The sequence below is a fragment of the Periplaneta americana genome, chromosome 1 (assembly GCF_040183065.1).
Source record: "Periplaneta americana isolate PAMFEO1 chromosome 1, P.americana_PAMFEO1_priV1, whole genome shotgun sequence".
NCBI classification, from domain to species: Eukaryota; Metazoa; Arthropoda; class Insecta; order Blattodea; family Blattidae; genus Periplaneta; species Periplaneta americana.
The window spans coordinates 96,689,186-96,716,826 of record NC_091117.1 but is presented as its reverse complement, the minus strand read 5'-3'; the positions used below and the strand labels follow the sequence as shown (position 1 = coordinate 96,716,826).

The following is a 27,641-nucleotide window of genomic DNA, read 5'->3' as shown; positions in this document are numbered from 1 at the left end:
GTCTCTGGTAATTCAACCTCTGTAACATGTAGGCTCTTAAATAAAGTGAACTATTATATACGTCTGAAGATCGATGTCTGGATTGCAGGACTCCGGGAAATCAACTGGTGTGGTGACGACAACCCGCGTCACGCATGCCTCTCCTGCTGGCGCTTACGCTCATATCGCCAACAGAGATTGGGAAAATGATGCTGCGGTTAGAAATTCGCAACAAGATTCAGACGTCTGCAACGACATCGCAGAGCAACTGGTGAAGGATCTCCCCGGCAGAGATATTAAGGTATATGATGTTTAATGAGAAATCTATGCCATGGGACCTGGATTGACGGTGTATTTATGCTCCGCATTTGTGATGAGCGTAAGATGTCTGTGACGATCGCGCATTTTATGACCTGAATTATTTCCTAAAAAGCTATAACTGCTATAGGCATCCGACAAGGAAAACTCGGTGTGCAGAAACCAGCGGGCGTATCTGTCTCGCGCAGATGATGTATGCTCCCGTTTCCGGCATGCTCTCAAGCCTACTACAGGGGAGTAAGAGGGTATAACATGCGCGCCGTTAGGAGCCCGAGCTGAGTTTTGTTTGTAGGATAACTATAGTGGCCTTTCAGTGGAGTGGCAAGCCAGTGCAGTCCATAGGAATGTATAGGCCACGTGTTGACAACAATCAGAGGCGATGTAGCCTACACATTATTAAGCAACTGTTTTGAATTAAAGAGTGGAGACATGAAGTTCCAATGTACAAACAGAAAATGCAGTATTGTGGTAAATAATGATTCGAAAGTGGTTAGTACACATTTATATGAAAATGCGTGTATTGTTTGCTCTCACCAGAGGAGTACGCAAAGGGAGGGAGCTTGCCGCGTTTGAACTTCCTCTTGAACTGAAAAAATGACACACTTAAATTTGACTATTTCCTTTTATCCATAATCGTTTTCCCTTCTCTAATTTTTCACTGTCAGAGTAACAAAATCTACATCGGTATAAGGCATAATTCTCTTATCCCTCCTACAATATAATCCCTGTGCTTGGTGCTGCGACACATTCGAATTACAACAATGCTATCTTTATCATAAAAGAGCTACCACCTACCTATCATACATACATACATACTTACTTACTTACTTACTGGCTTTTAAGGAACCCGGAGGTTCATTACCGCCATCACATAAGCCCGCCATTGGTCCCTATCCTGAGCAAGATTAATCCAGTCTCTATCATCATATCCCACCTCCCTCAAATCCATTTTAATATTATCTTCCCACCTACGTCTCGGCCTCCCTAAAGGTCTTTTTCCCTCCGGCTTCCCAACTAACACTCTATATGCATTTCTGGATTCGCCCATACGTGCTACATGTCCTGCCTATCTCAAACGTCTGGATTTAATGTTCCTAATTATGTCAGGTGAAGGATACAATGCGTGCAGCTCTGCGTTGTGTAAATTTCTCCATTCTCCTGTAACTTCATCCCGCTTAGCCCCAAATATTTTCCTAAGAACCTTATTCTCAAACACCCTTAATCTCTGTTCCTCTCTCAAAGTGAGAGTCCAAGTTTCACAACCATACAGAACAACCGGTGATATAACCGTTTTATGAATTCTAACTTTCAGATTTTTTGACAGAAGACTAGATGACAAAAGCTTCTCAACCGAATAATAACACGCATTTCCCATATTTATTCTGCATTTAATTTCCTCCCGAGTGTCATTTATATTTGTTACTGTTGCTCCAAGATATTTGAATTTTTCCACCTCTTCGAAAAATAAATCTCCAATTTTTATAGTTCCATTTCGTACAATATTGTGGTCACGAGACATAATCATATACTTATTCTTTTCGAGATTTACTTCCAACCCTATCGCTTTACTTGCTTCAACTAGAATTTCCGCGTTTTCCCTAATCGTTTGTAGATTTTCTCCTAGCATATTCACGTCATCCGCATAGACAAGAAGCTGATGTAACCCGTTCAATTCCAAACCCTATGTGTTATCCTGAACTTTCCTAATGGCATATTCTAGAGCGAAGTTAAAAAGTAAAGATGATAGTGCATCTCCCTGCTTTAGCCCGCAGTGAATTGGAAAAGCACTACCTATCATACATATAATTGTTAAATAAATAAATAAATAAATAAATCTATACTAATAATAAATCTGTAGCCGAAATTTTTCTGGTAATTTTCGATTTTCTGAAAATAATTGGTCCTAACATTATATAATTAACCACCCTGAGACCGAAAATCGCATTTTTGAAATTTTTGTTTGTATGTCTGTCTGTATGTTTGTTACATTTTCACGCGATAATGGCTGAACCGATTTATATGAAAATTGGAATATAAATTAAGTTCGTTGTAACTTAGATTTTAGGCTATATGGCATTCAAAATACTTTATTTAAAAGGGGGGTTATAAGGGGGCCTGAATTAAATAAATCGAATTATCTCGCTTGTTATTGATTTTTATGAAAAATGTTGCATAACAAAAGTTTCTTTGAAAATGATTTCCGATAAGTTTTACTCTTTACAAAATTTTGATAGTACTGATATTTAATGAGATAAATGAGTTTTAAAATTAAAATAACGCCATCTAAGACGGTGCAATGAATTAAGAACAAATGACTTCGTCTATAAGGGGCCTTGGACAACAACAATCGTAACAGGGGCCTTAGACATCAACAATCGAAAACTATTAAACATGAAGTATGAAGTATGAAGTAATATCAGAAGCTAAATTAACAGATTTGTACAATTAATTATTATTTCACCATTGGAAAGTGTAGTTTCTCTAGATGGACATAATGCTATAATGTTATTGCAGTAACGTCTGAGTAAATCGAGGACAGGTAAGATTAAAATAGCTTCTTATGCACAGAAAATTTGATAGGCTATTTTGTACATTCGTTTTCTGTATTTCTTAAAATAATATTTATGTACACTCATTTTAATCTCAGAGAATTAACGAACAACGAGAGTGTATTGATTTAGTATGCAGTAATAGTACTTTAGCTTAGCAATCCATTATTTAATAATTCAAATTTTAACTATGCTCAATTGAATCATGTTAAAATACATAAAATATATATGCAATAAATGCAATGCAAAAAATTGGGTAATGAGCGAAGCAGATTATCTTGCGCTGTTGTAAAAGTTGTTGCCTAGATCAAACGTCCTATTTTAATTATGTAATTGCTTTATATTTATTTCTAACAGGTGCAGCGAAGCGCACGGGTACGGCTAGTAAATAAATAAGTAAATGAGTGAATGAGTGAATGAATGAATGAATATACAGGATGAGTAACAAGTATGGAAAAATGTTGTGACTTGTGTCGTTCTAATTTTATGTAGAATATCAAAGAAGGAATATTTTGAACGTAGTTTGAAATATTATGCTTTTCATTTATAAAGGGTGTGCCAGTGAGTCTTTTTTTTTAAATGGCACCATGTACTTATTTCCCCATTTTGGATTCTTAAGACCTCAGTACGTACAAAATCGTATGTATATATATATATATATATATATATATATATATATATATATTACCATTTATAAACTATTGTTTTGTAAAAATTACCTCCTTTGATGACAATGAATGTGTACTGAGCTAAGGAAAATTTTCATGTTTCAGTACATTCATTTGAGGAGGCTTTGGATTAAATAATTGCAGACAAAAGCTAATAGAAACGAGTGAATAAAGCTAATAAAATACTTGATAAACAATATTAATATTATTTAAATTTATAATTAAGGGGGCCAGCGCAACAGTGGTCTAAACCACTTTTAAAAAATGTATAAAAATCAAGTTAAAATGATATAGCCTAATTGTGGGTTTTCCTAAAATTCTAAAAATCAAATTTTTTTGGTAGAGGTGTGTTGTGTGATGCTTAGTCAACTTAACTACTATGTTATATAATCTTTTATTAAGCAGTTTTATATATATTATAGATTTTATGATGATCCTGTCGTACGCCGGTCTCCGTGGTCGTTCCTCTCCGACGAGTTGTCGAGGTGGGGAGGGGAAACGGGAGTGACGTGACAAGATGGCTGTCGCTTGTGGGTGGGGTGATGATAAGAAACTGTGGTGAAGTTTAAAAGAAAGACTGTTTTTAAAGTAACATTTGTTTATTACAGAAATAACAGTGAAAGTGTAACTGTGGTTCCCTCCTAGTTCTGTGGTAGGGGTAACGGGAGAGTCGTGATAGAAATTGATAGTTTAGAAATTCGTCCTGAGGCTTCGAAGCGAGGAGAGTTATGATGGGTGATAGTAAAGTACGACTTGAATGAGAGGGAGGTAGAGATAACGGGAGTGCCTGGGGAAAATCGGCTTGCTTTCATGTGTGTTGTGGGGTGGGCAGGATAACGAGAGAGATGGAATCGGGATGATGGTTGATTCTCTAGGTCGAAAGATCAAACACAGCGTACTGTGCGACTTATCGACGTTCGAGAACACACCCCTTTGGATTCGGAGGCTCAACACAGCGTACTATGCGACTTACCGACACTAGTGGGGGGGGGGGTTCAGGCGAGGACTGTGGTTTATCGAACAAGCCGGGATAAGTGGGAAGTCGAAGTCAGGAAGAGAAGTGGGTGGGTTGGAGGTGGTGATGAGACTAGTAGCGAGACGAGAATAATGTAAGTTTAGAATACGTAAGAAGTGAGGAAGATTCGGCTGGTGTAAGAAAGAATACAAGAGACAGGGGCGCAGCTTGGCTCCCTGTTCCCGGAGTGTGGCCGTGTGTAGGCACGTCCGAACAAAAGACAACCATGGCGTAGGCCTGGTTGGAAGACTGCTTCCAGTGACGGAGGACGCGTTAGAGCTACCTCTTTGCCATCTGGCGAACGAGTGCCTGAAGTTCGATTTCGATTCAAATGTTTTATTCCGGTAAAATATACAAAGAGTATACATTGCCGGCGGCTGTTTCAGGGACTTATTTGTGTGCCCTCTTCAGCCGTCGTGATTAATACACTTGGAATACATAACATAATAACAAATAAATTGTTTACATAATACATAATAGAAATGTGGAACAACAGATGATTAAAGTAAATAAAATTTGAAAGGATAAACAATGGTTTTTTTTTGTGCCAGTTTTTAATTTTTTGGAACTAGAAATCCCGATGCCTTTCATTATATCTTTTGACAATTGTAGTTTTCTATTTTCTCTATTAAGGTTGTCCGCTGGTTCATGTTTTTAGTGCTTAGGGATGTTGGTCACCATCGTCTCTCTCTTTTTTTATTGGTTTGCGGCGATACACCGATGAATCAACATGTAGTTGCTTTATGTTCATGTAGGTGTTACTGTGGATGTTGTGGGTCGTGATAGTGTGTGAGTAGTTTTTCTGTTGTTGTTCTGTTATTTGTGTCGGGTGGTTGTGTGAAGAGTGTGTGTGTATTGCCTGTTGAGTGCGGAGAATGTGTATTTGTCGTTGATGTTCTGTAGGTGTGTGAAGAGTGGTGTTGTGTTTGTTGTTTGATATACGATGTGATTGGTGCTTCGTCTTGGGAGTCCGGAAATTGATCTTAGAATGCGCCTTTCTCTTGCCTCAAATTTGCGTCTGTTGGAGTTGGATGTTTGTACTAGGAATATGGAGGGGTGCATACAAAGGGATCGAACCAATGCTTTGTGAAGATGTAGGAGTGTGGGAGTTGAGCAGCCTGGGCGTCTGATGCCACTAAGGTAGCTGATTGCTTTGGTGGCCGCATTAAAATTGTTCCAGGTGTTATTGGCAAGAGTGGTCCAGGATAATTTGGAGTTTATTGGGATGCCGAGATAGGTGAGTTGTCGCCGGAGTGGGATTTGGGTGGTACCGATTGTGATGGGATTTGCGTTTACTGTGCGGGAGCTGAGGGAGGGACGGAGCACGCATGTTTGTGTTTATTTGTATTCGCCACATGTTGGTCCAGGTGATATATCGCCGCAGTGATCTATTTATTTTGACTCTGGCGGAAGATATTCGGGGGTGTGTCGCCCAGAATGCGACATCGTCTGCTTATTGAGCTAGTCCAACGTGATTGTCTATGGGGGGAGGGATGTCCGACACAAAAATATTGTATAGGATTGGAGAGAGGACACAACCCTGTGGGACTCCAGCTTCGATTCGGAAGGGTTGAGACAACTCGCTCCTTCCGAGTCTCACCTGTCCTGTACGGTTCGATATGAAGCTAGAGATCCACCTGGTTATTTCATGAGGGAGAAGGAGTAGGGAAAGTTTGTACTTAAGGGCGTCTATCCACACCGTGTCAAATGCACGTTGTGCGTCAAGCGCAACGAGGATGGTGTAATGTCTATGTATGTGAGCACCCGTATCAGTTGGTCGTGCAGCCGGACGCCCGGTCTGAACCCGGCCTGAGTGACTGGAATCAGGTCCCGCTCGGCTAGGTGCACGTGTAGACGCGACGCGACTACTTTCTCCATTAATTTGGCTATTGTTGTTGTCAAACTAATTGGTCGGTAGTTCGTTGGTTGGGACGCGTCTTTGCCAGGTTTTGGGAAGAGCAGAACGTGTGAGTGCTTCCAGCGGGGGGGGAGTGTGTCCGAGTCTAAGACATGCCGTGTAGAGTCCGGCAAGGTAGTGAAGTGCAGTAGGTGGGAGTTGTTTTAGAATGTCGTACGTGAAGCCGTCTGGTCCGGGGGCTGAGTTTTTGCATTGTTTTAGTGCTATTGTTAAGTCGATGGCTGTAATGTCGTCGAGTATAGCGTCGCGGAGATGTGGTATATATATACCCCTCGGAACAATGGTGGTTGAGGACGCCCTTGACGTCACAGTGCCTGGGGGTATTTTCTACTGCCAACGTGACTCGTTGCCGCGCGATCTTTGCTTTCTCCCTTACAAGAGGAAAAAAAGCGAGCCAACCTGCTTTCTGAGAGGGAGAAAGCAGCGACTCTCATTTGCTCGGGTAGATTTGAACCATTTAAAGTAGGACGCACGGGCATCGAGAATTGATGTACACAACAATCTTACAGCACTTTTTCTCGGTTAGACCATTGTTATACTGAAATTTGTTCGCGTATAAGAAAGCACAAGAAATTTGTTGGAATGAATGTTGGGCTTTTTACACGTAATGAAACACTGTTTAATTCTAACAGTTTCGTGTAAGTTTTACAATGAGCTTTTCGCAATAAATTTCAATTATTGAGGAGCTCAGTGCCAGAGGGATTAATCCCAAATATATTGCATAATTTTTGTGGCTTTTAGACAGCTCATGCTATATTTTATCTGCTTTAAATATGTAGAAAAGGGGGTTTCTACCTGTCATCTGCATCCAGTGAAGTTATAGAAAGTCATTCTTGTAGGGAGAAATTATTTTTCTCAGATTTTGTCATTTGTGGGATACAGTAGTCCTTTTGACAGTAGGCTCATTATTATTATTGTTATTATTATTATTATTATTATTATTATTATTATTATTATTATTATTATTATTATTATTACTATTATTATATACATAATCAGGTAAGTCAAAGAGGCCTTCATCTTCCACATTTTCTATTTGAGCTTCCTCAGTCCTACTTTCAGAAATCACACTATTATATAATGGATGATGAACAGCAGAACATATTTCGAAGGGCCATAAAATAAATATCCGTAGTTTTATTCGGATTTATTGGCTTTCGTTTGCAATATTTTTGTGTAAGTTCAAATGTTGTAGATCAAGAGTATGTTTATCTTTTATCTATAGCCCTTTAACAATATTTACATAACTATTCATGTGACTTGATACTGACTTCTCATTGCTGTTTGGGGCTGGACCAACGTTGCACTCAAACACAAAGGATATTCTTTTAGGGGAAAGATTGCATGGTTCGTAACAAGCTATATAATGGTGAATTGGTCTTTTCCATTTCGTAGGAAGATAGTTTACGTCAAAATCAATAGATTGCGTCAATATTTAATTTTTCGCATCGGGGAGGGTTAGACCACTGTTGCGCTGACCCCCTCAATTTAAAAAAAGACACATTGTAGGATATGCACTATTGAAATTTAACTGCAATAGTAATACAATACATGGATTTTAAAGCAAAAAAAAAAAAAACAATAAAACTAAAATTAGCATTGTCGTGTTGTATCACGTGTTGATTTCAGTTCACAAACCATGCTAAAAATGGCTGTCATCTTGGTCAACTGCAAGCTGGCCGAGTCGATAAATGTGGGGTTTCTTCTACTTACTTACTTACTGGCTTTTAAGGAACCCGGAGGTTCATTGCCGCCCTCACATAAGCCCGCCATTGGTCCCTATCCTGAGCAAGATTAATCCAGTCTCTACCATCATATCCCTCCTCTCCAAAGGTCTTTTTCCCGCCGGCCTCGACATGCATTTCTGGATTCGCCCATACGTGCCACATGCCCTGCCCATCTCAAACGTCTGGATTTAATGTTCCTAATTATGTCGGGTGAAGAATACAATGCGTGCAGCTCTGCGTTGTGTAACTTTCTCCATTCTCCTGTAACTTCATCGCTCTTAGCCCCAAATATTTTCCTAAGAACCTTATTCTCAAACAGCCTTAATGGGGTTTCTTCTACTGCTAATACAATATCAAGAGCTTTTTCACAATCTGTAATTTTTTTGGGACTCCCAGACATTACATTTCCAGTGTGACTGAATTTCTTAAAATTTTAGAACCGTAGAATGAGTAATGTTCCTTTCTGGATGGATTTCATTGAATACGATATAAACCTCTTCTTGGTTCCTTCTCCTATCACCATAGCCGATCATCATTAGTATTTCAATTCGTTGTTTTCCTGTAAGCTTTGCCATGATTAATTACTTTCAGGATGATATTGGTATGAAATAACCATTGTTATTCAATTATTTCATTAGTTCTATTCACTTGTTTCTATTAGCTTTTGTCTGCAGTTATTTAATCCAAAGCCTCCTCAAATTGATGTACTGAAGCATTAAAATATCCTTTTGTTCCGTACACATAGGCTACATTGTTACCAAAAGAGGTATTTTTACGAAAAAATAGTATATAAAGGGCAAAAAAATTGATTTTATACATATTGAAACCCGAAGAATCCAAAAATGAGAAAATAAGTACATGGTGCCATTAAAAAAAAAATTCTCATTGGCACACCCTTTATAAATGAAAAGCATAGTATTTTGAAACATTTTCAAAATATTCCTACTTTGATGCCCTACAGCTTTTGTATAAACAGTTTCTTCATAAAATTACAAATAAGAAAGTTACAAGCATTGTTCCATACTTTTTACTCACTCTGTATATACATATATCATCTGGCTATCACCAATTCCATCGACGCTAAATAACCTCATAGTTGATATAGTGTCGTTAAATAACCAAGTAAAAAAATAGGATGAACTGTACACCGCTCACTTCAATTATATTCTGGTCATAAATTTCAAAATGGTCCCGAAAACGTTGAGATGTTAAGTTACAGCACGCGATGAAATACCCTTGTCTGCTTCTGGACACAACCACGTGAAAGCATAGAGCTCAGATAGAAGGATGGTTGGATGAATTAATAGGTGGGTCTAGAACAGAGTTGTCAGACAGAGACTAAACGGAACGGAGCGCTCCACTAGACTCGTTGCGTGCTCCAGTGTTTCCACAGACATAAGTAAGTTCAAGCCCCGACTCTAGCTCCACAACTGGTTTTGGAGCTTACAACTCTGACACTACTGGTCTAGAGTCTAGATTGTAGTTCATAGTAACTAACAAAAAGCCTATATAATAATAACAATAAAGTTTTTAATTAAATCCTTTACATCATAATATCACTCATTATATTATATTGACATCAATGACTTAAATATTGTTTCAAACAGTACGTAAAGATATACAGCATTGTACATAATATACATAACATTTACCCACACACTAAAACGTCTATATATTTACAAACATATAGCTAGACAGATATTATATTACAGGATGAATACTAAATGCAGTCTTCGAAAACCAGGGCGTAACAGACCTATGCCCACGTGCATCAACATCGGTTAGTGTAACCATCGGTTAAAATTGTCACCTAATCCCTGATTAAGCATTTTTACGGTGGATCGACCTCGGTTATGACTTAAATAGAAGGTTAACCACAGTAATCTCTAATCGGCCAAATATGAGCGGTTAAAGGAGATAACCAGCGATTAGTAGAGCAAGTAAAGCAAAATGGCGGCCAGAACCACAGGTGATTATTTCTAAGACGATTATTATTGTGCAGTACTTGAATTACTTGGATAGAGCGTGAGCGTGAAGGTTCTTTAGTGGAAAGAGAGAATTCTTACGAGGAACTAGGTGACAGAAAATTTCAGGAGGGATTTCGTTTATCAAAATCTGCAAATGGATTACTTGAAATAACACAAGAACAGTCATATTTCTCCTACGGATCGGCTGCTTATATTACGATTCTATGTAACTGTTATTTTCTGTATTTTAAGAGGGAATACTCGAATACCGGTATCTCTTTCTCTATGTCACAGGCTGAACAAAGAGAGGTTATGGATGGATCTTAGGATAATGCACAATTCCCTGGTGTAAATGGAGTCCAAGATCGTACACACATTCCTACCAATCTTCTGCATCCTTTTCCTTTATGGATATTCCATTTTTTTATATAATACATTTAAATCTAGTAATTAAGTCTATCGATACTTCAACCTAACATTGGGATATAATCACTTTTGGATTCAATTTTCCATTTTGTACGATTTTAACCTAACATTACTGAAGAACAAAGAAATGGAACTCACAAATATAACAGCGCCCAAAGGCAAACAAATGCAACGCGAAAATGTAGGATACGTTCATTTTGATGTAGAACATAGTGAGCGCAGTCGTTTTTAGACGTCGACTATTATCTTTGCAGCGGTATGGATGCCTTCCTTTAGTCATTTTGTAGAAACAATAGTCATAGACTTTACTCTGGTTAAATGAGGTGTCAGCTAGCCATGTTTTAGTAATCGGTGATTATGAATGGTGCACATAAATTACATTTTAACCACGGCTACTGTTTAACCGTCGTTTCGTAATCTATGATTACTGCGTTTTTAATCAATGTTGATGCACTTCGCCACTAGAGCTATTATAATGTACAAAACGACAATAAATTAAATTAATAAACTTCCCAGCTTTGAGTGCATTATCGGTTACGACGATACATACTATATTGATAACTAGACATCGGATTTTTAGGCACTAAAAATTGCAGTTTTAGGCGCTTAAAATAAGCTCAAAATTTGTAAAATTAGGCTCTATTTTAATGAAAATAGGCATTTTAGGCACATCAAGGTATCATACTTATTTCTTTCACTGAAATTTTTAGTTATACACTAAAATACGCACCAAAAAGTATGTTTAAACATTAAAAAAGAATACTATATTATATTTATAAACAGAGCTGCACAAATGTAATATATTGAAACTAATGAAATAATGATTATTGATATCAAGATTACTCATTTTAAGTTATTGAAATTCAGTTCCATGCTCAGACTTTATTATAATTATCTGCACAGTACACCACCAGAATTTTTTCTAAATTCTCCACAGTTAACCTTTGCCTTTTGTCACTGAGAATCATTTTGAAAGCAGAAAAACTTCTTTCAACCGAAACTGATGTGAGAGGCGCAAATTTTAAATTAGGTACAATAGAAACATCAATACTTACTGGGACATTTACACTTTCCCCCGATATCACTCTTGATACTTTTTCCAACAATGAAAATCCTACATTCTTATTTAATACGTTGTCCCACTTATTTTTAACTTTTATCCCAGTTTCGCCCAAAGCAGAATGTATGTTCACTTGAGCTTCCTTTACTATTGCTATTTGGCTACAAAGAGATTGTTTTTCAGTTCTAATTGTTCAATGCTTGCAGGTATGAAAGAAAAGTTTGATGTTATGTAGGCAATATCGTTTTTCACTCGTGAGTCATTCAGACAATCTTTCACTGCTTTCACACACGCTGCACTATCAGTTTCAGGTAATTTATCAATAACCGTGACCACTTCTTTAAAATACTTAGAATAATACACCACTGACTGAATCCAGGTTCCCCATCGTGTAACAACGGCTGAGGTGGGAGTGGGATATCTGGAAAGTTCTCTCTGAATATTGAAATCCTGGATGGGGCTTTACAAAAATATTTTTTTGTGTTAGAAATAAACGAATTGACAAGAGGAAATTCATTCCGGATTGTTTCAGAAACCCTGTGAAGGCCATGTGCTAGACAGGTTACATGCGTGAGGTTAGGATAAAATGTTTTAAGAAGTGGAGCTGCAGCAACCATGTATGAGGCAGCATCAGTACAAAACAACAGAACTTTAGAATCGTCTATATTACCTGAGTATAAAGACTGTAGGTCTTTATTTACAAAATAAGCAATGGCTTGGCTATTCACTTTCGAAAGTTCCTTAACACATACGAGGTGTGGAATCGAAGGTCCATCAGGACTAAGTTTTCCTACTACCATATTTGCTATATACCTATTCATAGGATCTGAGGTTTCATCCACAGAGACCCATATGTAAGAATCACCTATATCCTCCCGAATGGAAGCTAAAGTTTCATTGTATATTCTGTCTAAGTAATTTTTTCTTAGGGTCGACTCAGATGGGATATTTTGTTTGCAGTATTTTTGTAAAAACTGTCTTAAAACCGGATTTTCAATTGCATTCCAGGGAATGTTAGCAGCAACAAACGCTCTGGTTAAATCAGCATAGAAATTGCTGCTGAGATTGGATGAAGTAGGCTGTGTTAGTAAAGTTTGTTGCAGTTGATTTTTCTGCTGAGCTTTAGCCTTATGAGCCGCTCCTTGCACATGCTGCTTTAGGTGGCACTTCTTTTCTTGCGAAATCTAAAAATGTAAAGTAAACTGAATTAAAATAAAATCCTAATTGTTGTATTGCCGTATTTCTATCACAAAGTTAGTGGGTTCGAACAATCAAAATTTTAATGACCTGCAAATACTTTAACTATCGGAATTTAAAAGGTTAAAGTGTAGTGGTCTTAAAAAGAATTATACCTCAGGATAGCTCAGTCAATGTATAAATATTATAGGCCTACTCATTAAAATTAATAGAATTTATATATTTCAACTATTGTTACATACCTGTTTGCTACAAATCTTGCAGAATATTATTTTTCCATCATAAGTGAATTCTGAATATTCTGTTAGCCATTGCCGGATCGATGTAGATTTTGCACTTATATTTTTCGGCATTATCGCGTTAAACTTCACAGGAAAACGTCCTACCGCTCAAAACTTCTCAACACAAATAAGGTGAGGGAAAGAGCAACTGTTAACGAGCATTCAAATGAACCGTTGTTATTGAGATTCAATTGGACAAAAATACAAAGTTCCACTTATTGTTGCATTTCCTGGTAGTGTTAACACTAGGAGGGCCATTCTTTTAAATATTTTGTAACGGTTTACCCTACTAATTCGCAGTTTTACGACTTTTCATAAATATTTCAAAAACACTCTTTCTCCAAAAATTGTGATTTTATGACACTCTGAAGGGCAGTACAGCTAATCGGTTTCAGACCGAAAACAGTCATTTTTATAGTATAGTATATCCCTGAATCGATAGCAGCACATGTTGTGATTGTTGCCTGCTTCAAAACTAAGGTTGGTTCTTTGTCGGCATTTATGCCTCCAAACATGTTAAATTCAGTGAAATCTATTGCGAGTGTCGTGAGATTCAAAACATTTTGTTTCCTTTATCAATGGTTTCATGGCCGGTGTGAAGCAAACTTTCCACTTTTTAAATGCCTTAAATTTCGCAGTGAATGCATGTATAAATTATAAAAAGTAAGAGTAAAATGCGAAACTTTACAGTGAGTTAGGCATTTTTAGGCGAATATTAACAAATTAGGCTCTAATAACCGTTTTAGGGCATTTTAGGGCAGTATAAAACTCTTTGAATACCTTTCAATTTCCATGAAACACAAATATTAATAATTATTTTTACTTTTCTCCTAAAGAAACAAAATAGGCATTTGCCCTAGAATCCGATGTCTGTTGATAACATTATGCATTCAGACAACTTTTAATGATATTAAAAGGACTGTAGAAAATGAATGTTAAGAACAACAGTGTTGTATATGCGGTGGTGCTACATTATTATTACAGATTATTGGATTATTGTCCACAAAGAGGTATGATAAATATTGGGAATATTTCATCTCGATCGAGATTAATTATGAGTGATTTATTCAAACAACCTAACGATATATATATATATATATATATATATATATATATATATATATGCCTATAATATGTATATAGGCCTATGTGATTATTGTGTAAGTGTAATAATGATACAAGCACTTTTTTTATTAAATAGGTACAAAATTAAACAGACGTTAAAATTTGTTGAAAATTGGATGGCTGTAAAAAATTAATTTCAAATTTTTTATAAAGATATTCATGAATATGTTCTATTAGAACATAGTATAATATTAATATAACGTGACATGATAATCAACATTTAAAATACCGATAATGTAAATTGTAAACAATTTTAATAATGCCCCCCCTTGACAAAATTCTGCGACGCCACTGGCTCTCATCCATGATATGCAAAGTGGAACCGAAATATGTTTCACTTTCTTCTATATCCATTTGTGAAGTTTCATAGTGCAATTATCTGCATATTTCGGCTGATGCGGCATATTGCAGGAATGCAGGCTTAAACATGCGTATTTTTAAGATAAATATGAACATATCATACACATTCAACACTCTGCCTTTCGGTAACATTCAGTTTGTCTGATCGTAAAGAAAACATAGGATCAATATTGCATCATCACTCTGTCATGCATTGTCTGGATTAGTTAGAAGCGAGCTGTCAGCGATGGTGTAGGCCTAAGCGTGAAGAAGTCCACTAATTCCAGTTGAAAAGTGCCAGCTTGGAAATATTGCTAGTATTAATTTAAATGTATGCTAAATAAGCAACATCTTTTGTTAGTTTTAATGGCATATTTAAATGCATATTTTTCTTTGGGGGCATACTCTATTCAAGTTCATATTTTATCTGTAAAATAGGCCTAGGCGCTATTAGCTCAATTAAGACATACAGATTTCCCCTTAACTTTTCACTCCACCTTCCCATGCTGAGACGAGTAGATCAGCAGTTAAGCACTGCTCGGTGACGGATTGCATGGTAGCAGTTAGGAGCTTTCGCTCTCGCTGGTCGCCTGAAATCCATCACTGATGCACAGTCCCCACTGTGCGTTTGTTTATAAGGCAGTGAAGCGGAAAGAGCATGGGAGGGGAGTTTGAGAGTTACGTTCCACTTCTCCGTTGTGTCCAGGGCTGATGTAGAGCAGTGGTCGTCAGCACTCGCTGAAATGTGCAACGCTTACGCGGTGCCGTCCAGTGTGCACTGTCGTGCAACAGGCAGAGATAGAGAGCATACCCGCTAGCAGCTACGAGAGCACTATAGTGCACTAGCGCACTGCGTTTTCCGCGGGTAAGGGAGGCTAGCCCCAGCGTGCTCTGTGCTGACGACCCCTGATGTAGAGGTATATTTAAGTGCATATGCAAATTTGCATGCATATTTAAACTATATTTGATGAATAAAAATTCTATGTGTAGTGATTAGCGTATGTGGAGAGCATAGGCTAATCATGAACCTACGACAGTAGAGGAAATACCTTTGGAGGTTGTAAGTTGTGTCGCTGAAGGCTGAGGAAAACGTGCCTTTTATCACGAATAAAATAATAGTTGTTAAGAATAAATTTGCAATCGAGGTCAAATTAATGAGGTAAGCAACACTTATTGCATACAGATATGACAGACCTAAGAAAATCTATCTACAGAATCTCTTGGGAATCGGTATATACTATTCCTAAAAGTATGAATGACGTCATAGTCCAGTTGTTAGTTTTTAACGAAGACATAAACTTTGTTATTTTACAACCACCAAAAATTTGGAAAGAATGTGTCCCGCAGGATCAATTTTCGGAGATGGAACATTTTCTTACTGTCCAAAGTCTTCACTCAACTTATGCATTTCACATGTCTCAAGGCCTGATATCTTGGTAGCACATTCGATCGTTCATTCTTTTATTCGTTCGTTCTTTCGTGCATTCGTTCGTTCATTCGTGCTTTCATTCTTTTATTCGTTCATTCGTGCATTCGTTCGTTCATTCTTTTATTCGTTAATTCATTCATTTGCTCATTCATTCATTCATTGTTGACCATTATAACTAATATTATGTATTACTGAAATCATTTTAAAATAGAAGAAGAAATAATTACATTAAGGTTATTCCCTTACGGATCCTTTTAACGAACAGTTCCGCACGGACGGTAGGCCAAGATAAACCTTCTAAGAACTTGCCGAACTCCGGTTAATACAGCAAACATAAAATGTAATATCGGAATTTAATTGACGATATACACGAACGAAAACCTTAATAAAATTTGTCATTCACACGCGTAGTTAATGGATGGAAATTCATGCTCCCATCCGAACAATCAATTTAGTTTGTCCAGAGTGTGAGGATTTCTCTTATAAGCTCTGTACTTTGGATTACATAGGGAATGAAAATCCAAGAAGTGAGATCGAAATTTACTTGGGGCTTAATTATTATAAAATTAACACACAGAATTCAGTTTGGTGATCTTTAAATGGACACTTAAGAACGCAATTCAACTTCTTCTCAATAGAGATAAAAAAAAACAATTGTACGAAAACTGTTATTATGCCACTCCTACTAAAAAATGGACGTAAACAAAAGCGCCTCGAACAATGTATTATAATTTGTAACCAGATCCATGCTGCTTTATTGGAACAAAGATTGAGGAATAAAGAATTCAGATGAAAATAGATTTTAAAATTCGAAATAGGTAGGTAGGTAGGTAGATAGATAGATAGATAGATAGATAGATAGATAGATAGATAGATAGATAGATAGATAGATAGATAGATAGATAGATAGATAGATAGATAGATAGATAGATAGATAGATAGATAGATAGATAGATAGATAGATAGATAGATAGATAGATAGATAGATAGATAGATAGATAGATAGATAGATAGATAGATAGATAGATAGATAGATAGATAGATAGATAGATAGATAGATAGATAGATAGATAGATAGATAGATAGATAGATAGATAGATAGATAGATAGATAGATAGATAGATAGATAGATAGATAGATAGATAGATAGATAGATAGATAGATAGATAGATAGATAGATAGATAGATAGATAGATAGATAGATAGATAGATAGATAGATAGATAGATAGATAGATAGATAGATAGATAGATAGATAGATAGATAGATAGATAGATAGATAGATAGATAGATAGATAGATAGATAGATAGATAGATAGATAGATAGATAGATAGATAGATAGATAGATAGATAGATAGATAGATAGATAGATAGATAGATAGATAGATAGATAGATAGATAGATAGGCAAATAGATAAATAAATAAAGTAACTAATAAATAGGCATACATGCAGGGTAATTCACAAGGTTTTACCGCTATTTATGGAGCTTATTTCTGAAGACATTGTAAATAAAAAATATCATGTAAATATGTGTCCTAATCTCATTATTTTCAGAGTTACACTAATTTAAAGTTGTTTGTAAAATAACACTCTTCTTTAGTTTTAAGGGTAAAAGAATATTACAGATAAAGAATGAACTATTTAGAGATATCGTATCTATTAGCTAGTATTCTGAAGCTAAATTCTATAGTTGCTTCGTACAGATTTTTTTTTTTCGATTTTTAACCACAAAATTACATTTTTCGTACGCATTTATCACAACAATTGTTACAAATCACGCCACTCTTGTGAATTATTTAACACTGTACATTAGGATGCATAATTAAACTGTAAAGAATCAAGTTCCTAAAGGCGTATGATTTGTAACAATTCTTGTGATAAGTGCGTAAGAATTATGTAATTTTTAGTGTTAAAAATTGAAAAAACAAAATCTATACAAAGCAATTAACAACATATTTTTAGCTCCAGAATACTGGCCAATTAAAGAAATGATACTTCTAAATAGTTCATTCTCTATTTGTAACATTCTTTTACTCTTAAAACTGAAGATAAAACATAGGCCTATTTTATTAACAACTTGAAATTAGTGTAGCTCTGAAAATATTGAGATTAGGACACATGTTTACATGACATTTTTTGCTCAGAATGTCTTCCGAAAAAAGTTCCGTAAATGACGGTAAATCCTCGTGAATCACATACATATACCGATATACATACCTACATACATAGGTATGCATACATACATACATACAGTTCACACCTGTGGAGTAATGGTTTGCGCATCCGGCCGCGAAACCAAGTGGACTAGGTTCGATTCCCGGTCTGGGCAATTTACCTGGTTGAGGTTTTTCCATGGTTTTCCCTCAACCCAATATGAGCAAATACTGGGTAATTATCGGTGCTGGACCCCAGACTATTTCACCGGCATTATCACCTTTATCTCATTCAGACGCTAAATAACCTAAGATGTTGATAAAACGTTGTAAAATAAAGTCACTGTGTGTTTAGATAATCCCGCAGTACAACTTCAAATTCTGAGACAGTGAAGCAATCTTAAATGTAGACATAGTGCTGACACTGGTTAGGAAGCGTTCCATTAAATTTGAATTTTCGTAATATGTACGCTTACAGGTAACAGCAAGAGCTAAAAGAAATCAATTATAATCAAGAGCAATTTCTAACGCGGATTAGCTCACCTCGTTAAAAAAGTTAGTTTTTTCCCTCTAGCAGGAGGCCTCTACCCATGACGGGGCATTTATTTACTTATTACAGGTAACAGTGAAGACGTTAAATTTGATTTTAGGTAACTCCAAGTTTATGAGTTCATGTTTGCATCAAAGCAAACATTTTAGCTAATTGCAAGTCAGGTGTGACGCGGTTATTGAAAATCGAAATTGTAATAGAAGTACGAGATAAATCTTACACAGGATAGCGACCGATGGCGGGCTTATATGAGGGCGGAATGAACTTCCACCTTCCTTAAAAGTCATAAGTAAGTAAGTTATTAAGTACGTACGAGATAAATCAATCATCGTTTTTTTTTTGTCTTTAAAAGTAAAAAGAGGCGAGTATCACCGCAAAACCTACTTCAATGTCAGATTTAGTACTCAAACACAGTCATAAAAAAAAAAACATCGTCTCGGCAACCACGCAAAATCGACTTCCGTTAATTGATAATACTGCTGCAAAAACGATAAAATTGGTTGCATCTTAACCCCACGTTTCTCATTCTGATTCTAAAATGTATTTCATTATTTGTGTTTGGTTATTGTCTTATGCTTAAGTTTGCATGGTGAAAGCAGATTTGAAACACGGAATCCGAACTCACATTGAAGTATTAAATAAACATAGGACTGTCATGAATTCATTTAATTTTCTGTACAACAGCTATAATGCGATGGAGCGAGATCTTGCATCGGCAGACTACCTAGTAAAGAACGCTTTGTATTTAGAATACCTTCTTATTAAAATAATTATTTATCCTGATTAAATAGAAAAAATTGCGAACATTATATAGATTAATATGAATTTCTGTTATTTAATTTTATTACATGAAAATATTCTAAATATCAAATTAATATATTATTTATGTACGTACAAATTCAATTAGACATTCATAATTAGAAAGTATCTGAAGTTGATTAGTGTAATATGTTACGAGTCAGCCATGTATACAATGGAGAGGGAAAGGAACTGGCCACCCTACCCATTATCTCCTAGTTTAGTTGCCTCATGACTGATGGGGTATTGATGTCATTTATTAGGTTCAAATCTTTCTTCGGACAGTTGACTAAAAAAGAACAAAGCCACCGGCATAGCTAAGACGCTTGCCTGCTGACCCGGAGTTGTGGTCGGACGCGGGTTCGATTCCCGCTTGGGCTGATTAACTAATTGGGCTTTTTTTTCCGAGATTTTGCCCAACCGTAAGGAAAATGTCTGATAATCTATGGCGAATCCTTGGCCTCATCTCGCCAAATATTATCTCGCTATCACCAATCCCATCGACGCTGAATAACCTCGTAGTTGCAAAACCAAGCTCCCTGTAAAGTTGATTTGAATAATTTCGAGGGAAAAGTTGTTCCGGGACCGGGCATGAACGCGGGATCTTTGGTTAAACGTACCAACGCTCTACAAACTGAGCTACCCGGGAACTCTACCAGACACCGATCCAATTTTTCCCTCTATATCCACAGACCTCAAAGTGGGCTGACAACCGTCAAGCAATCAACATTGAGTGCACACTAACTCAGTGTGACTTAAATTGTGGTTTTCTATTAACGAACAGTGACGTGTATTATGCAAATCAAGCTTTCAGGTATAACTCCCTGTAAAGTTGATTTGAATAATTTCGAGGGAAAAATTGTTCCGGGTCTGGGCATCTAACCCGGGACCTTTGGTTAAACGTACCAACGCTTTATCAACTGAGCTACCCGGGAACTCTACCAGACACCGATCCAATTTTTCCCTCTATATCCACACACCTCAAAGTGGGCTGACAACAGTCAAGCAACCAACATTGAGTGTCTGGTAGAGTTCCCGGGTAGCTCAGTTGGTAGAGCATTGGTACGTTTAACCAAAGGTCCCGGGTTCGATGTCTGGCCTCGGAACAATTTATCCCTCGAAATTTTTTAACCTCGTAGTTGATAGTCATTAAATAACAAGTAAAAGAACAAGAACAATAAGAAAGTTTTTGTTTTATCCAGAGATGATGATGACCTCATGATGTTACTGTGAAATAATATTGAAATTCAAAAGTCTCTGCAGGGTAAACCTCCCCTACATTTGCGAATGCAATTCAGAACATTTAGTTTGCGAGCTTTGCCCAAGTACGATTTTCTGTCTTTGCAGAGTGAAATACGATTTTGATTGTCAATGATAATTGTAGTACTGAGCAAAGCTTCGATTTATTAATATTTTCAAGCTTTAAGGTTTTTAGCACTTTTTCCAGTGGTACTTCATGTTTACACAAATGCTTCACGTCAAATTTAGCACATCTTCAAATTTGTTCCTTATAGACTTTCTTTGTTTGCGATACGTGACCATTGTTCTCCCACCATCTTTTTGAAGACGTCTGATCTGCGATGTTCGGGTCTTCCCTGCCCTCTCTTCTCAATCCTCGGATCCCAAATTGTTATTTTTATAGGTTCATTTAAGCTATTGAATCTCGTACGTGCCTTTCCTTTCCCACTCTCGTTTCTTTTGTTGCGCTCGTGCTCCTGCGTATATCCTATTTATCGGTTCTTCTTCCTTCTATATCAGGGACTCCGCCCACCTCCATGTTGAGGTAAGGTGCTTCAGTAGTTATCACCCTTTCCAATAAGTTCGCGGTTCATATGTTCACACGAAGTGAGAAGACTACAGACGAAATTTTTCGGTTCTTTTTCGAGCAATTCAACATTTTTAAGTAACACAGTGGGCCCATACGAGTGACGTAAATGCGGGCGAGTTATTCTGCTCTCCAACTAAAACTCTCACAACAGTTTAAATCGGTAGCACACACAAGACTAGTCTATCTTCTTCTTGCCATAGCGCACGTGCTTTGAGTCGGAAAGGAAAGGTTGATTAGTCATTAACTAACATATGGTAGAAGTGACAATAATTAATTACATCTCGTTTCACCTCCACAGCAGTGTTGTCACTATTAAAGTTCCAACCCACATATAGGCCTATATCCAATAAAGAGTTGAAACTATTTTTTTTATAAGTTAATACTTTTTTTCTGACTAGAAAATAAATAATATTATGGTCTCTGAATTACACTTTTATTCAACAAAATCGCTGTTATAAATTCAAATAAATTATTAGTTGTATATAAACTTTAAGTTACACGTAAAACATGGGAATTAACTCACAGAATTATGGTGAAAGCAATAGTTTAATATAGAATGTAGAATAGGTAGTATTCATTCAGAGAGTTCTGCCCAAGGGAAGATCTTTCACTGCAAACCCAACATTCTCCAGTCTCATATTTTCTGCCTTCCTCTTTGTCTCCTCATATGATCCATATATCTTAATTCGTCTATCATCTGATATCTTCTTCTGCCCCGAAATCTTCTACCGTTCACCATTCCTTCCCAGTTTATCCAGAAGGCACTTTCTTCTTAACCAGTGACCCAGCCAATTCCTTTTTCCCTTCCTGATCAGTTTCAACATCGCTCTTTCTTCACCCACTCTTTCCAACACAACGTCGTTTCTCATTCTGTCTGTCCACTTCACATGCTCCATCCTTCTCCATATCTACATTTCAAATGCTTCTAGTCGTTTCTCTTCATTTCGTCGTAATGGCTATGTTTCTGCTCCATATAATGCCATTCTTCACATAAAGCACTTCACTAGTCTTCTTTTTCCAGAGGTCCGCAGAAGATGCTCCTTTTTCTATTAAAAGCTTCCTTTGCCATTGTTATCCTCTTTTTGAATTCCTGGCAGCAGCTCATGTTACTGCTTATAGTACACCCCAAGCATTTGAAGCTGTCCACTTGCTCTACTGCCTCATTTAGAATTCGCAAGTTTACCTTCTTTACTTTTCTTCTTATGACCATGGTCTTCCTCTTGTTTGCATTTATCTTCATCCCATACTGCTCACAGTTGTCATTTAGCTCCAGTAGCATATCCCTTAGTATCATCTCCTCTTCTGCTAACAACGCCATAACATCAGAAAATCGTACGCACTTTATTTTTCTTCCTCCTACAATCATTTCACCCATTATCTTATTTAAATAGAAATGTTTCATATTTCGAACATTTACGAGAAAAACAATAAAATATTAATGTATAAATCAAAATGAAATATCCCTTCAATAATATGGAATTGTTTTTGTAGAAATAACTAAATACAGAGCTATTACGATTATCATACGTCCCAGAAAAGAGTGGCCGGCTGGCCAGCCGCGTCCTGCGTGGTTTCCGCCGAGCGCATAACCATTTCTCCGGCGCTTCTCCAATATATAACAGTACTAACAATAAATGTTCGATAATTTGGACTTATCATGCTCACAGTCGTTGCTGAAAATGGCCCCATTTGTCGCCACACACAACTGACATCTTCTGATGAATGAATGAACAACATTGTGAAGTTCCACGTCATTGATAGCTTGGATTTCTTCTCGTAGGTCTATAGTCTTTCAGTTTATGTATAGAATGAGAATTTTTCCTACAAACCCTACCTTTTTAGTGTTCCTATAAATAAAAGTCACAGGGTGTTATATCTGGGCTTCGTAGAGGCCACAAATTATTACTGATTAGTCTCGTACCGAAAATACACCTCAATTCCCTCATTGACATGGCATCTGTATGAGCAGTGGCGGAATCTTATTGGAAATAAACTGACAATCGTTCCGCGTAAGAACACTGCGTTTTCTGCTTGATTTTCGATTCTTCACTGAGCCTGTTTCTTTAAATCTTTTAGTAAGTCGTCTATTTGTTTTGGCAGAAGGCACAGGTCTGTTTGGAAACTTTATTCGAAATTTTCGTCTAATTTTCGCACACGACCTTCTGCCTTTTATGTATGTATTGTACATATACACACATTCACACAGTGAGAATTTGTTGATAGGCATTACCTAAATACAGAGTAATCACTAAACTTTATGCATTAACGTTGTACATTTGAATAATCGAGAGTTTCATTACACGACTTCTAAGCACACTGAATGCCATATGGCTACTGGAGGTCGATTGCGCGGGAGAAACGGCTAGCGCGCGGCGGAAACCACGCAAGGCGTGGCCGGCCGGCCTCTCTTTTCCGGGACCTATGATAATAATAGCTCTGTATAATCTTAATCTTAATAATGTTGCACCGACAAGTGAATCCCAGAAAATTGAATCATATAACCGGTGCATCAATGTATGACACCTTCCCCATAATGCATTGTAGCCTATATCGGAACTTCAATTCCCAGGTGATACTCGGAGGAGGTCGCAAGGAATTTCGTCCACGGAACTTCACCGACGAAGAAGGAACTTCAGGCAGCCGAGAGGACAACGCTGATCTGATTAGCGCCTGGAAACTCGACAAGGAGGAGCGGAATGCCAAGTACGAATACGTATGGAATAAGGAGCAATTACTCGGTATAGATTACGCCAACACCGAATTCGTACTTGGTGAGTGATAATTTATAAATAATGAACAATTTTTACATCAAAAGCAAATTATCTTCCTAATTATAATCCGAGTCCTCATGATTTACCGTCCCCCCCTCCTGCTCACACTCTGTCATTTCTTCCTCATGTTACCTCCGCTTCTCATCATATTCTCTCTTCTCATTTTTCTCATCATTTTCTCTTATCTTATCACTTTCTCTCGTCTTTCTTCATCACGTTCTTTCGTCTCCTCTCATATTCTCTAATCTCTTCCTCATGTTCTCATTTCTCTTCTTCATCACGTTCTTTCATTTCCTTTTATATTCTCTTATCTCTTTCTCTTCATGTTCTCCCTTCTCTTCTTCGTCACGTTCTTTCGTCTCCTCTCATATCCTCTAATCCCTTCTTCCTCATGTTCTCCCTTCTCTTCTTCATCGCGTTTTTTCGTCTCCTCTCATATTCTCTTATCTCTTCCGCCTCATGTTCTCCCTTCTCTTCTTCATCACGTTCTTTCGTTTCCTCTCATATTCCCTAATCTCTTCCTCATGTTCTCTTTTCTCTTCTTCATCACGTTCTCTCTTCTCTTCTTCATCACGTTTTTTCGTCTCCTCTCATATCCTCTCTTCTTCATGTTGTCTGTTCTCTTCTTCATCACGTTTTTCATCTCCTCTTATGCTCTCTTTCTCATGCTCTCTCTTCTCTTCTTCATCACTCTCTTTCTTCTCGTACTCTCATGTTCTCTCTTCTCTTCTTCATCACGATCTTTCGTTTCCTACTCTCATGTTCTCTTATCTCCTTCTCTGCATGTTCTCTTTCCTCCTCATAATTATTTATTTTATTCACATTGTTTCATCTCCTCTTCCTCATACTCCTTTACCTGATGCTATATTATCTCCTCTTCTTTTCTAATCTCTTCATGTTCCTTTATTAGCTCCTCACCTTGTTCTTTCATTTTCTTCCCCTAATGTTCATCCCTCTCCATCAGTTTATCTTCTTCGATTCTTTACTTCCGAGTCCTCTTTCTTCTCGTTGTTCTTTTCCTCACACTTGTTCAGAGTTACGTAACCCGTTTCGTTACTAAATTACAGTATATTCTATAGGTACTTGAAGTGATGTAGATCGTTACTAGAGCGTGCCAAGTGTCCTCTCCATACAGGAATTAACAGGATTATAATAAAATTGTCATATCAGATGCGTAGGGATGTTTCCCGTACGAAACTAAATCAGTCTGTTCTTAAATCTTAAGTTTCTTAAATATCTGGCTTTGGGTGTAGTTGCCATATATCTTCATATTTTGAAGTAGGCCTACTGATTAAGGAAAAGCGAAACATTTTTATTTAATTATGATTTTGTTAAAATATGCGCATCTCATCGCAATATTGAACGGCACACTTAAAAGTTATGTTATTGAATTTTACTTTCTTTAGTTTTATTCGTCTTTATGCGTTCAATAATAGTACTGCACCACTGTACATTACACTCTACATCAATTTTCCTTTTAAGAGTTTAAACTTTTAAATTACAGTAGCGGATATTTTTCAGTAGGGCTGTACTTAGATTTGTTTCCTTGAGTTATTTTCTGGTTGTGTGATTGTCATGTATTTAATTTAACTTAACGTCGCTTTCAGTAGGTAATCTAGAGCTTCTAGATGTACTTTGAAATTGATTTACGACCTTGCGTCCTCTTCGAGGCCTGTTTGACAGGGATCACATGGAGTATCACTTGCTGGCCGACCTAGAGGCTGACCCCACGCTCGAGGAGATGACAAGAGCAGCTGTCCAAACCCTCAGCAAGGACCCAAATGGTTTCTTTCTTTTCGTCGAAGGTAAGCAATGGTCTTCTTCTGGCTGAAGGTATATAGTAATGTTTACCTTAATAATAATAATAATAATAATAATAATAATAGTAATAATAATAATAATAATGATGATGATAATGATAATTATAGACGAATGATAACGATAATGCGGCTGGAAGAGCAGACAATTTGCACTTGCTTTGAATTTTTGTGAAGTGTGAGAAATTGTTGTTACATGCTTTGCCCCTTAAATTTCCTTAGAGATAAAAAATCATACGATGTGTGATCAGGAGTGAAATATTTCCAATATAGGCACTACATTCATATACCTCACTTCTTCTCTGTTAACGTTAGACGTCACCATTTTCGTTCTCTAGTCTACAACACCAGTGTTGCCACTGACCAAAAATAAAATGTACCAAATTTCACAGAAAGTGTTCCAAATTGTACCAAATTATACTTTTTTTGTTTAATTAATGGACCAAATCTACCAGTAAATTGCACCCCCTCCCCCCACAAAATTAAAAATTCTGAGAAAAGACACTAATACAAAACAGAAAACTAACATAAAATGTGTTGTTGTCCCTTTACTACATCTACAGCAATACGACTTTCATTTTTTAACATATAGCCTACAACATAGAATCCTCTCCTGAGCACGAGAACACTCTTTTTCAGTAGAGTGCTGGAATTTTGTTAATTTACTATAATTTCTTTGCATTGTATTTTTCTGGCAGTAAACATAATAATAATAATAATAATAATAATAATAATAATAATAATAATAATAATAATAATAATAATACTCAGTAGTAGTGTTGGTGTTGGTGGTGGTGGTGGTAGTAACTCGTTAATCTGTACTAATTGAATGATAAATTGTCCGAATTAACAAAAGTCCGGCTTAACTGAAATTCTTAAAAGAACAGTAGAAAATGAATTGAAACTAATTATATACCTAATGTACATAACATTTAAAGTAGCACAATATAATATATATGCGATAATTATTATGATGTGCCCGACGAACCTACCTCTGCATCATTTGAAATGCTTGTTGCAGAAATTGGTTTAAAATACTCGTACGGAGATATGTGACCAATAGCCTACGATTGTTGACTTACAGCCACTTTTAAAACATCACATTCCCCAATTTTTAGGCAAGCTATTTTGTTGGCTGTCCTCATTAAGCGAAGTCCCGATTATTGGGTACGGATTAACGAGATTTTACTGCACTCACTGTTGTCCCATGGTCAGTCTGAGTAATTATACAATCGCGTCAAAAATAGAAAACTATTTTGTGGATAACACTGAAGGAGAGAATTGAAATAAAAGGAAAATTTTGTTTCAAAAGAATTGATTTATATCCCTAATCATCCTATTAATTTCAAACTGACTAAATATCATTGTTGATCGATTACAATAATCAGGCTGTTTCTACTGGTAATGTAACATTGACAACTCATAAAAATTTGTAAAATTCCAGTTTTTATATTGTAAAATTAGTGCAGATTGTACCATATTATGTCAAATTGTATCAAAAAATGAACTGTACGTACCAGTGTACAGACCATTTAAAATTGTATCAAATCCATACAATCGTATCAAAAGTAGCAACACAGTTAAACAGACCAGCTACTTTCTGTTTTATTTACAATCTTGTTTATTTTATCCCTGCGGAAATGGCGTTGTTAGTGGTTTCGTATAGAACAGGCCTGCACAAACGGCGCTTATTGAGCGCGGCCGCTGCTTCGGAACGGGAGAGT

General features: G+C 36.7%; 1 protein-coding gene across 1 annotated transcript in view; it reads left to right on the top strand.

The window, feature by feature from the left end:
• Positions 1-27,641, top strand: part of LOC138698478 (membrane-bound alkaline phosphatase-like) — a 170,877-nt gene that overhangs the window by 124,898 nt on the left and 18,338 nt on the right. The window contains exons 5-7 of the mRNA XM_069824434.1: positions 89-280; positions 23,899-24,100; positions 25,771-25,905. Of these exons, the coding sequence (XP_069680535.1) occupies positions 89-280; positions 23,899-24,100; positions 25,771-25,905 (529 nt within the window). The remainder of the gene's footprint in view (positions 1-88; positions 281-23,898; positions 24,101-25,770; positions 25,906-27,641) is intronic.